Source organism: Melozone crissalis, unplaced genomic scaffold (genome assembly GCF_028551555.1).
Source record: "Melozone crissalis strain CALT ecotype California unplaced genomic scaffold, PUWL_Pcris_2 ptg000013l_1, whole genome shotgun sequence".
Classification (NCBI taxonomy): Eukaryota; Metazoa; Chordata; class Aves; order Passeriformes; family Passerellidae; genus Melozone; species Melozone crissalis.
The window spans coordinates 3,293,649-3,306,293 of NW_026535791.1; the positions used below are offsets into that span (position 1 = coordinate 3,293,649).

The following is a 12,645-nucleotide window of genomic DNA, read 5'->3' on the forward strand; positions in this document are numbered from 1 at the left end:
ATTTTCTAGAACTGTACAATTCTGCACAGAATTCAGCACTTGACTCACAGGACGTTGAATTCAGTGATCGTTCATGAGTAAAGATTGAAGTCCTCAAAATTGGCCACACCAGTAAGATTTTTCTTTCAACAAATCTGAATCCAGGTGTGATGTAGCAACTACAAGCAGTTGGAAGCACTAAGGAGGAGTTCTGCCAAAACAGTTACCTGGGCTTAAATGAAGAAACAGTTACTGGACTCCAAATGAAACTGCAGGCAATGAAGAGGCGTGACGCTGCATAGTTACGTGATGGAACTTAAGCTGATCTTAAAAGCGCAACCTGTGAGTTGTAGCTTTGCTTTCTCAGACCAGGACTGCCTGGATGCAGAGGCTGCTCTCTCAGACTTCTCTTAGGGGTTGCAATAGAGTTACATTTCTCCCCCCGAGCTTCACCTAACAGGAAAAACCATCTTTTAGAGCTTTCCAGTAGTTACTCTGGCTGAAAATACCATATATTCCACAAAAGCATCTGAACTTTCTGCAGGTCTAACCACACACATTAACTTGAAAAGGTCAGCCTAGGTCTCAGTTGACCCTAAGTTAAATCCATCTCTCTTACTATTTTTTATATACAAATATGGGTGCAATCCTGCAGGACACACTCTGTGAGGGTAGAACTAAAGTAAGGGCTGCAAGATGCAGAGCCCTATCAAACATCATCAGTTTTGCTCTCAGAAAGTGATATTTAAAAGCACACATTCCAGGTGGTCTGGTTTATATAAATACACTCCAGAAAGACTTGGACTTCATTCTTCAGAAACACAGAACAAAGGAAAATGTAGCTCATAAACTCCAATGTACTAAAACACAGAGATGCATATATTGCATTATTTCAGCAATGTAGTTAACTGGCAGTTATCAAAACTTACAAAACTGCTACTATAGATGCTAGTAAATCTTAAAATTTTGAATCATAATCTCTGTTTACATCTAGGCAACTTCATCAACTTCAGTCTATGTTTAGCATAGTTGCATGGATACAATAGAAAGCAGAACTTGGCTTTTAGTTTTCTGGCAGAAAATGTTTTTATGGCTTGTAACACAGAAAATCCACGAGAGAATGCCTGAAGCTGCATACTGAATAATAAATATCTTTACTGTACTACTACACATTGACTTTTAATGCAGTGGCTGCCCTAAAGATCCATGGAAGTAGGACTTCTCCTCACCTGGTTCAACACAAGCAGGACAAGGAAGTCATGAGACAACATGCCCAAAGCTTGAAGAACAGTGCTTCTGATCATAAGAAGCTCATTGTAACTACTCAGAAAGCAGTAAAAATGTTTAATCTTGTGTGGTGGGAATATATTTTGACTGTTGAATAAAATAAGCATGCTCAGGAAAACATTTAACACCAGAAATAACTGGTAATGTGAACTACTTGCTACAGGTTGACCCTGCTTTGCCTGAGTAAGGACTACACTGCCAGGCCAAACACTTGGAAGATGCAAAGGGTTATCCCAGTGTGTTTGATTGCTCTTTTCCAGTTACAGTACGCTGGATTTATAGCAGCAACAGGACTGACTCCAAGCTTTAGTTCTTTTGGATTTTGCTTAGAACAGAAGCTGGGCTTAATTCTGTATTCCTTTTGTACTGAAACTCTCCTGAGCCTATTCAGGCATGCAGAATTCTAACATCTTGTTTAGGAGGGAATAAAGGACAAAGTCTGTTGAAAGGAAAGATGCACCTTAGAAAAAAACCCCTAGTACTTTCCTTCACCCATTTTTAAGGGACACACACATTTTTCAAAAGCAGGACTTCAATGTCTTTTCTAAGGCCCAAAATCTAAATTTCTTCTGGCTCCCAAAACTTCATGGGAATGTTAGTCTTGTTTGAATAAGGCCTGCAAGATCCACTCCCAAATCTTGCTCCTTGTAAACTGAACGGAAATTCTGAAAGTGACTTCAGATGGATTCAGACCCTTCAGCCACCACATTGCCCAGATATTTTAGCCACTTTATCTGCAATACAATATTATCTAAGTCTGTTTTCACTGACCTAAAGACACTACAGATTGATGTTAAAGGGTACACAACAGGAAATAATGTTGATTTGGGAATTTCACCATTAGTAAGTTTTTTTCCTCTTACATTTTCTTGTAAGATCAAAGATCAAACTAAAATTATTAAGTACACAGTCAAGTAACTTTAAACCTACAGATTATTCTAAAAATGTTCAAATACTCAAAAAAAAGCACTCAAGTTCACTTCTAAAAAGCATTTTTCCAACAAACTTATGCTGATATCTAACAGCCTAAAATGCAGAGCTGTACTTTATCCTAATTGTCTGTCCATGGGCAATGTATGGAGCCACATGTGTACTGAAATCATAATCCTTGCTTTCTGAAGAGAAATTGTTCTGTGTAATAATTTCCAAGGTGTGGTTTGAATTCCTGTCCTCCTGTAAGCAATTTTAGAAGTCAGCTAAAATTATAGTCAAACATGCTCAAACATATTTGCAGGCTTATAAACATGGTGTGATCATGGTTGGCAAACACTGGATAGAAGGTCAAACTGAACACTTCCTAAAAGGTCAAGAGTGAAAAAAAAAAATTATGGAAAGAAGAGCCTCAAAAACCCTATTCCAGGGGTTCCCTAAACTTTGCCTGGCCAAGGACAGCATTGGTGACTTGCCATGAACACAAAGGCTCATAAGGCACGTTATGTGGAAGAAACTGAGTTACCTTTGGCAAGTTGGTCCGTAGACACAACAGGTGCCAAGAGGCAATATACCACCCTGATGTTTGCCATAGGGCTATGTAAGATTTAAGAGGAAGAAAGTAAGTCATTGCATCTGCTCATGTAGAGCTTCTGGGAAAGCGCTGAAGTGAAGGCAAGGGCAGGAGGGAGATGACAGCCAGGTGCACGGGCGCCGGGGATATTAACATTTTTCTCAGGTGGAAGTCAGCCTCAGGGCACACGACCAGCTACCATCACCACCTGTAAACTGTGCAGGCCTCCCCTACAGCTGCCCTTGAGGGATCTGCTGTGAACCTGAAGGAAAGCGGGACTGGTCCCCTGGCCCACGGGCTGCGCTTCGGTCACCCCTGACCTATTAGAAAATGTTGATAATTTTCCCCACTACAACTCACAGAGTGCAAAAACAGCAAGCGTCTAAGTTTGAAGCCCAGGCCTCCTCACCCACGCCAGGCCTGGCCTCCCCAGGCAGCTCCCCTGCCCACTCCGCCTTCCAGCACCCGCTCCCCGAGCAGGGCGACCGCCTCACACGGCCAGGTCGTCTGACCGGGCTCTGCAGCTGCTCGACTTACTGGCCCTGCTCAGGCGCCGCGCGTCTACGAGCAGCGGCGGCTCGTGCATCTCCACCGTGGTGCAGGCGGCCGACACGGGCCGTGCCCCCGACAGCTCCACCTCGCCCTCCACATCCCACTTGCTGCCGCTCGCCCCGCTCAGGCTGGTGCTGCTGCCGCTGTTGGCTGCGGCGATGGGCAGCACGGCCGGGGGTGGGAGTAGCTGCTCCAGTGGCTCTTCCTGCTCAGGAAGGGGATGCCGGACGCTGCTGGGGGTAGAGGAACCTGCTGAGCTGGAGGAAACCTTCCCCTGCTGCTCAGCTGCCATGTTGGCCCAGTTCTGCTCAGATGGCAGGGCACGGCTGCCGCTGTTGAAGTAGTTGATGACGGCTGGCGTGGGCGTGGGGATGGGGGTCGGGATGGTGACGGGAGTGGAGATGGGTGTGGGAGTCACAGCACGGTGCCTCTCCTCAGGAACTTGTGGAGCAGCGGGGTAGCTTGCCATGGACGTCGTGTTGGAGGGGGGCCGCGGTCTTGGAGCAGCTGTAGCATAGTACGATGCCATGGTCACTGGGGCCAGCAGCGGTGTGACAGCACGGGTGTCAGGCAGAACAGGGGCCGGCGTGGCAGTCGTGACCACCACAGGTGGTGCTGGCGGCGGCAGGGAAACAGGTTTGGACTCCCCTGTTACCATAACTGGAGTCATTGTTGCGACAGGCATCTCTAGGATGTACTGACTCGTCATGCCCTGCTTAAGCTTCTTCCACCCCAGGTGATATATCTCAAGCATGTTCAGCAGCAGGGAGACTGAGGCCACCACCAACATGAAGATGATGAAGATTGTCTTCTCAGTGGGCCTCGAGATGAAGCAGTCCACAGTGTGTGGACAAGGTGAGCGGCTGCACTGGTAAACCGGCTTTAGCTCGAAGCCATATAGGAAGTACTGGCCCACAATGAAGCCCACCTCAAACAGTGTCTTGAATATGATATTGAAGACATAGGTACGGAGCAAGGCACCTCCCATACGGATTCTACCACGTTCATCACGGATTGGGAGCTTCTCCTTCCCCCTTTTGACAATAGGTTGATCTTTGACGTTATTGCTGCCTCCTCCACCACCGCTGCCAGATGCTGCTGCTGCTACTGGGTAGTTGCCATCTTTGCTGCTCCCCTTCTTTTTCAGCTCCTCCTTCTCTTTCCTCTTCTCCTCCATGCGTACAATGTGCAGGACATGGCCCAGGTAGATGAGGGTTGGAGTGGAGACAAAAATGATCTGCAGCACCCAGAAGCGGATGTGAGAAATGGGGAAGGCTTTGTCATAGCAAACATTTTCGCAACCAGGTTGCTGAGTGTTGCATGTAAAGTCCGACTGCTCGTCTCCCCAGACCTCCTCAGCAGCAGCCCCCAGCACCAGGATCCTGAAGATAAACAGTACCGTCAGCCAAACCTTGCCAATAACCGTGGAGTGCTCCTGCGCATTCTCTAACAGTCTCCCCAGAAAGCTCCAGTCACCCATTGCTTCAGATCTCTAACCTACAACAAGAACATCAGAGCAATTAGAGCAATGTTAAAACATCTTGGAATTGCACAGCGTTGGGGCAGAACAGATTGATCCCAGATAAATGATATTTCTTATCTTGCTTTTGCAGAATATTGCACACATACACTAAGAACTGAGACCACACAACCACAGGCTTTGGTGAGCACAGAAGGGAGATGTTTAAAATGATCTGACAGAGCCTATACAGGCCTATACACAACTGGCAAGGAAGATTTGTAAGTTAGAATTTCTACAAGACTTAAATATTTAAAATAACATTATTTCTGTTTCCTCTGTCTGAGATGGCTCTATGTGCTCCTGCTTTTATTTAGAAAAGAACAGGTAGAAACCAGATCAATTAAACAGAATAAGGCTACTATTAATGCAACTGCACTGGTATCCTGAGTGTGATGCGAAGTTTGCCTAACTCTAATAATTTTATTGCTATCAGAACTTATTTATTCCAGCAATCAGGAAGTTAGTAATGGGCCTCTGCTATTTTCAAACTGTACAAACACAGAAAAACAATTACTCAAAACCGATGGAATTTACAGTTGAATTTTGGAATTTTATACAACTCAACAAGCATGTTCTCAAAGCCCAGTCATATTTGAATTTGTTTATTTAAAAAAAAAACCCCAGACATTTTAATAACTTGAAATATTGGGAAGAATGACAAATTCTGCACAAGGAATGGTGAAAAGGGTTCTGTGCTATTTCCCCTACTGTCCTGGCAGTTTGTGTTACTGAACCATAACTACTGCAACATCATTAAAACCAAACAAAATAAAACAAAAAAACCAAAACAACAAACTCAAGATCACTTCAGCAAACTATAATACAGATATTTTCTTGGAAAAAAACCAGAATTACATCCTATGACCTTATTTCTGTGACAAACAACTGGCATATATTCTCAGCAGTTTCCACCAATTCATGCATGATGGGCCTCCCAAGTCCAATTCTAGGCAGAGAAACAAATGCTGATTTGGAAAGGCTTAAAGTGTGAGATTTTTTTAATATCAGATTCCTCACAAGCTTCCTCCAATTGAGAAACAAGAGAAAACTCCTGGTATCACTTCTCTCATCCTTGGCCTGTTCCTAACTGGATTTTATGTAAGAATACTGGAATATATATAAGTGCAATTCATTCCCCAAATAAACTCACTTCTATATTTTATATATCAACCTTCAACTAAAAACAAAATCAAAAAAATTGCTTTCAGCTAACTTCAATACCTTCAGAAATACTTGTATCATAATTGTAATTCAAATTTAACAATTTGCATAGAGTAAAAACCACTATCAGAAAAGTAATTATCTGCTTGTTTAAAAATCTTAGAATATTTTTTATACAACTTAATTACATCTTATTATGCTTATACTTCTCATCCAAACACCTGGGTGTCTTACAATTCCTGAGGAAAAACAGTTGTTCATGGCTACACCTAGGAATTTACCACAGAAGAAGTGTAGTATTCTCATCATTATATGAATGTAATTTCCAGCAATTATGTCACTGGTTTTCCAAAATAAGTACTTCCAAAGTCTATCCTGGACTTCTTTCAGGCTTTTAGTTAGGCAATGAAAGAAATTAAATTTATTTGAAGTACTTTTTTGTAAATTGATTTTACTGTGAGGCAATGAAATACCTATAACTGTAGAGCAGTATGCTTTCATACAAAAAGCAACAACACACCCATTAGTATTTTGCAGTTCTATAAATCCTGGTATACTAACTCATTTTTCCTTACACTAAGTTAATTTAATAAAAACTCCCCCTAAAAATACATCTTTGATATTCTTCAAAAATGCATTCCCTTTAATATAAGTGAATTCTATTTCCAATATAAAATGATAAACCAGAAACTGTACTAGCAACAAAATACTGATTTTGTGTATGTTTCCTGTCCTGAAATTTTTTTTTAAAATTCAGATTCTTTTTGAAAAGTGTATTTTTTCTCCTCTTAAAACAGTAGCCCAAAGCTGAATAAATTTTGTTATAGTATTTTCATAGTCTTAATTAAATATGTTTATATTACTTTAAAATTTAACCATCCATCTTAATGTTGTAAGGTTTAAAATATTTTGGTTGGTTAAGTAATTTTAATCTTGACAAATAATAATTTTTACGGCAGTAATGAATTAATTTTATACTTTTTTTTACTCAAAATCATTTGAAGATATACCCAGTTTAGTTCCAGCTTTGAACAGAACTAAACTGTTGTTCGGGCATGTTCTCATTATGAGTGGGAAAATGTAGGAAAAGCAAAGTAAATAATGTGATATTTGATGGATTAAAGAAGCTTAGCATAAACCCAAGTTTATTATTTCCTTTCTCTGCTATACTTTGCATTATTCTGTGCCTCTCAGTTCAATACTCTCTGTCTCACTATTTTCCATCCAGATAAAACAAAATAGGCAGCTCAGGTACTGAGCAGACAATGATGTCTACAATGAAAATAGGATGTTTTGTGCTTTTCTGACAATTTATCTAGTGACTAACAGAAGAACATTAACAATTTTTAGAAGTTAAAATGACAAATAATAAATCCATCTAACTTAATCATTCTCCAATCACTAACACTATTCAAGATTTTTTTTCTTTTTACTACAGGTCAGCAATGCCCAGGCTGAGTTAATTCAGGACACCACAGACACGACACATTGCACTTCTCAGAGGATACACATAAAAAAAGCTATTTTAGTGCTTACATTAGCTATAATATTTATTTCTGTGTATTAGAGTGCAAATTCATCCTGCACACCAAGACAAAGTGTTTAAACCATGAGCAGACACTTCACAGCATCTCAGCTGCACAGAGGTGAAGAGTCTCAGTGTACATCCTAGTATGAATTGCAGCAACTGCTGCCGTCACCACAAATGTGTCTTGTCCATAGTACATAAATACTGGAAGGACATTTTTTCCAAGGGCAATGCAAAGTTACATATCTCCACAGGCTGGAGAGTTCCCAGAAATCCAGGTCCTGTGTCTTTCTTCACTGCCAATACATTCTTCAGTAAGCAATTCTTAAGGCCAATGTAACTCATCCTAAAATCACACCAACAACTGCAAAGGGGTGGCTTGATACAAATCATTATTAAATCACATTAAATGAAAACAGAAAGTTCACAATGCTCAGAGAATATTTGATTTTTCTCTAGTGAGTTCAAGAATACCTATGTCTAAATTTAAACAGCCACAACTCAATATTCTAGCTGAGAATATCCCAAGCTTGCTTTTGTAGTATTACATAAAATTCAACTGTATAGAATTACTTTCAGTGCTAGAGACAGGCAACTCTTAAGACCTAATCTTCAAAAAGGATTGTGAAAGGAGACATTTTTTCTTTTTGTGCTTGGAAAAAAATGCAGATTACGAAATGAAACATCTTTATCTGCATTTCATTATGTCCATGAATACCCGCAAGGGAATGACAGGGAATCTGTCTCAGAAAACAATCTAATCCAACAGTATGAAAAGCAAGGACTTCATGAACCTTCATATCATTTAATAAGAACTGGGAGTCTTGTATTATTTGGCGTATTCTGTTGTATTGTATTTCTTGTATTAGAAAATAATTCCTTTGAGATCACACTGAAAAATGGACACTCATAATAATTGGTATGGCATTTAAGAATCAATGTTGTGTTATTAATTACTAGTTTAGTACATGCACAAACACACTTTGCACATAACAAAGAGAACAAGAAAGCAAGAATAAATTTTAGAAGCTGCAATGTCATATCTATCCCTCTGCAGGAGAAGAATAATTATAATGTGACATTGACAAACTTTCCAGTTATTTTTATTTCTGATGATGTCACTGAAGAGGCTCATCACTATGTATACTAGGTGTGCAAAATTTTGTTATTTATAAATTTACTCAACATGCACATATTTATGTCTTTGTATACACATATGAACACAAATAAGTACACGGCTGTACTACATATATTACCAGATTATGACACTTGATGTATTTATGACTTCATTATACTGGTACATCCAAAAGATGTCCCATAACAAATATTTAGAAATTTAACAGATATCCTTGTCAGAATACAATTTCTTAAATTCAGCCCACATTTCCTTTAATTTCTTGTGACAGTCTAAACACTCGGGATTTAGATTTTTTTCTTCAAAATTATATCTACTTTATAAATCAGTATGACAAAAAAAAAAAAAGCTGTGAAAACATCTTGCAATATTTACTTTGTTTTTACACCAAACAATCAGGAATCTCCACCACTACCAGGTTCTTAATTTTGCTAACTTAAATGAGACAAAAGCAGTCATCCTGCAGAAAGTCTGCAGCGTGACCATGTACTTCCAGACAAACTGGCATATGTGCGGGCACAGAATGAGCTACTATTATTTCCAGTGAAACTTAATGGCTTTTGGCCATGTACATGTATATGAAGCACAATGGTGAGTGTTTCATAAATCACAATAGCAGTTTCACAGTTCATTTTGTAAACTTGTTTCAACGAGGATTTGAAAAATACCTTTTTTTATGCTCCCAGTGTCATACTTTCAGACACATCTATCACCACTCCCACTGTATTTTAAACACTTGTTAAAAATTAATTCCTTAACTGATCTTGTTATTACCTTGAACTTACTTTACTGCTATGGAGCCTCCTCCTTAAATCCCAGGCAAAACTTCTTTAGACTTCTTCTTGACTCCACTTGACCTCTGAGTGAAAGTTTGGCCTGAGTAAAGGAAAAGCGCGAGGAGTGCAGGGCTGAGCCCAGAGGAGAGCTACACCCCACCTGTTAAACTCCCCTCTTCCCTGCTGGAGCCCTGCCCTGGTTCATTACCTGCAGGAGAAAATCAGGAACAAAAAGCAACCCCTTTTCTCCCCCAGAATACTCAAATGCCATCTTAGAGCTCTAGGTGGGAAGGAAAAGACAGTGACTTACCAGTAAAGCTGAAAGGTGTGAAGGGTGTGGAGCTACCGGGGGCCTGCGGAACAGCCGTGGAGCATGAGGGCAGCAGTCCTACATCCCGAGCGAGTGAAGCATGAATGAGACAGAGCTGTCAGGTGCCCACACGCCATCAGCCACACAGATGTAAAAACTGTGCCGTGAGGAGTGTCCCGCCCCCCGCCCCAGACACACAAAGGGAAGATGAGCCTTTCTGGCATCCAAAGACTCAAGACCCTTTTTTACTGCAGAAAAGCAGGGACTCCAACAATTGAGTACCTGTCTGAGAGGACTTCAGGTAAGTCAAAGTAAGACTGCAAGAGGGACCCCGTTCAAACTCCTCAAAGTACACTTTTATACTATAGAAACAATTTAAATTTTTTTCCAGTTTAATTCTAAAATGTTCCAGCAGGATTCTCTCATTTACCTTTAAATAAAAGAGGTAAATACCTCTAGTATCTCTGACTACTCAATTCAATTCATTTTTCATATCTAGGTCAGTATTTTAAAGACCTAACACACTAATGATTTCTAATAACATGCCAGGCTTATATGATTTCTTCAGCGAGTCAGCAACGAACCCAAAAATTTTTTGCCTACAGGAAAAAAAAGGACACAAATGAAACAACTTTTTTTTTGCTTATAACACTGGCAAATTGTTACTTCATCAAGCTTCATACCTTCCTAAGAATATTTATTAACCTCAATACTTTGCATCACTTGTGAGTCCTAAGTGAACAATGAGTAACTGGCATGTTTTGATAACTCTCTTACCAAAGATGTGAACAGAGTGAGGTAAATGCAGGGAGGCCACCTGGCCGTTTTCCCCACTATCAGTAGAAAGTGTTCTTTCTGCTGAAAGTAGAGCAGTGTCAGTGGAACCCCAGAACCGTCTCGGGTTATGCTTGTGAACTCCATCATTCTGTGCAGCACCACTTACAACGCTGAAAGAAATTCTGGCTCTGCTTTATGTTTAAGTCTTAACTTTACTCCAAGTGCAAAACTGGCTGGAAATGCATATCAGTGTTCACATGCTAGTGGCAACTTTTAAGGAAGACATTACACGTGCCTACACAACCATCCTGGATATTAATATTGTTACTTTGTCCTCCACTACATCTTCTGAGGTACTTGGCGAGGTTTGGACGCTTCTCCCTGCCACACCAGGCTCAGTTACCGTCCCGTCTGCGAGCGCCGCTGCCTGCACACGGTTCCCTGGGAGCAGCAGGGACAGCGGGACACTCGCTCCAGGGTCCCTCAGGAAAGTACTCAGAGCAGCAGGGGCCACGACTGGCCCCTGCCACGACTCCTCCTCGGTAGGACGAGCAGGCTGGGCCCCGCCCTGCCCTTGCCTGGCGCCCATCCCACGGCCGGGGGACACGGCGAGCGGGCAGAGGCCCGGGCAGGCTCCCGCCCCCGGCGTGCCCGCGTCCCCCGTGCCGGCCCTGCCCGGCGGCGAGCGGCGCAGCCCAGGCCCGCTCTACTTACGCTTGGCGGGAGGAAGGCTTTGTAAAGCAGCAAGGGCGCGACTCCTTCCGAAGAGTCCGGGCGAAGACGGCGCATAGGTCGCTCAAGCAGGGGGAAGAGGCGCCCCCAAACTCGGCTGGGCTGTGGCAGAAGCGGCGGGGCGGGGCGGGGCGGGCGGCGCCTGCAGCCCCTGCCCATCCCCTGCCCAGCGCCGTGCCCTGCGCCCTGCCTTCTGCTGCCCGCCCAGCCCGTGCCCAGCGCCCTGCCTTCTGCACTGCCTGGTGCCCTGCCTGCTGCTGCCCGCCCAACCCGTGCCCTGTGCTTTGCCTGGTGCCCTGCCTGCTGCTGCCCGCGCTCCCCGCCCGGCGCCGGCACCCCTGGCGGCCGCCCCGCAGCCCCCGGGCACCCGGCCCTCCCCCTGCCCTCCCCTCCCCGCCTCCCGCCGCGGCTCCACTGGGGACGGGCCGGACCGGCAGCCCCTCTCCTCACCCGCGAGGCTCCAAGCGGATTGTCTCCCTGAATTTTCAAATGTTTGTCACTGTGCAGATAGCCCATCCCACCTCCGCGGGATTTCCTGGGGGATAAAAGAGTTTATTTCCCGCTGAGAATAGAACGCCCTCCCCGCGCCGCCGGAGCCGCTGCCCGCTCGGAGGGCGCCGAGCCCCGGCCGCCGAATGCGCCGCCCTCCGTCAGGTGTCAGAGATACCTGAGCAAAAGGGGGGGGAAAAGCCCAAAAGAACCGAACGGCTTCTTCACCAAAACGTGGGTTTTCTCTCTGAGAGCGGATAAACCTTGCAGGTGGTGCCTGTGTGTCCTGCAGGGAAAGCCCCCGCAAAGGGCTGCCAACCCCTTTTCTCTTTCCCTCAGACCCTTCCTCAGTCAGGATCAGCTATCAAGCTGTTGTGCGCAGAACTTTTGGAAAAAGAAAAAACAAAAAGCCCCCAAAACAGAGATCAGTTGTCACTGTTCTAAAAGTTATTATTTAAAAGTAGCTCTTGACATTTTCAGTGTAAGTACTCAAAAATATTACTACTGCCTATATTTTGGTTAGGCTTTCATGTGTTCTGTGGTGTTGCCCCAGGGAAAGGAAAACAGCCACACAGCCTGGGCAGCATCTAAAAGCAGCATCTAAAGCAGAGTGGGAGGTAGTTCTGCTCAAAGCAGGTCCAGGGAGGTGACATCTCCCCTGCTGTTCTGCTCTCATCAGACCCCACCTGGAGTGCCTCGCCCAGCCCAAGGGGCCCCCACCATAAGGAGGATGTGGATCTGTTGGAGTGAGTCCAGAGGAGGGCCATGAAGACGATCGGGGGGCTGGAGCACTTATGAAGACAGGCTGAGAGAGTTAGGGCTATTCAGCCTGAAGAAAATGGTGTAAGGAGACCACACAGGAGCCTTCCAGCTCCTAAACAGGCCTACAAGAA

The 12,645-nt window shown here is 43.6% G+C and overlaps 1 protein-coding gene across 1 annotated transcript; it reads right to left on the bottom strand.

The window, feature by feature from the left end:
• Nucleotides 1-3,260: 3,260 nt before the first annotated feature.
• Nucleotides 3,261-4,802, bottom strand: GJA3 (gap junction protein alpha 3). The gene has a single exon (XM_054272354.1). The coding sequence runs from the start codon at nucleotides 4,800-4,802 to the stop codon at nucleotides 3,261-3,263; it is 1,542 nt and encodes a 513-aa protein (XP_054128329.1).
• Between the last annotated feature and the right edge of the window lie 7,843 nt (nucleotides 4,803-12,645).

Bases quoted from the DNA above. Each gene is read 5' to 3' on its own strand.
- GJA3 (XM_054272354.1), bottom strand. From the start codon at position 4,802: ATGGGTGACTGGAGCTTTCTGGGGAGACTGTTAGAGAATGCGCAGGAG.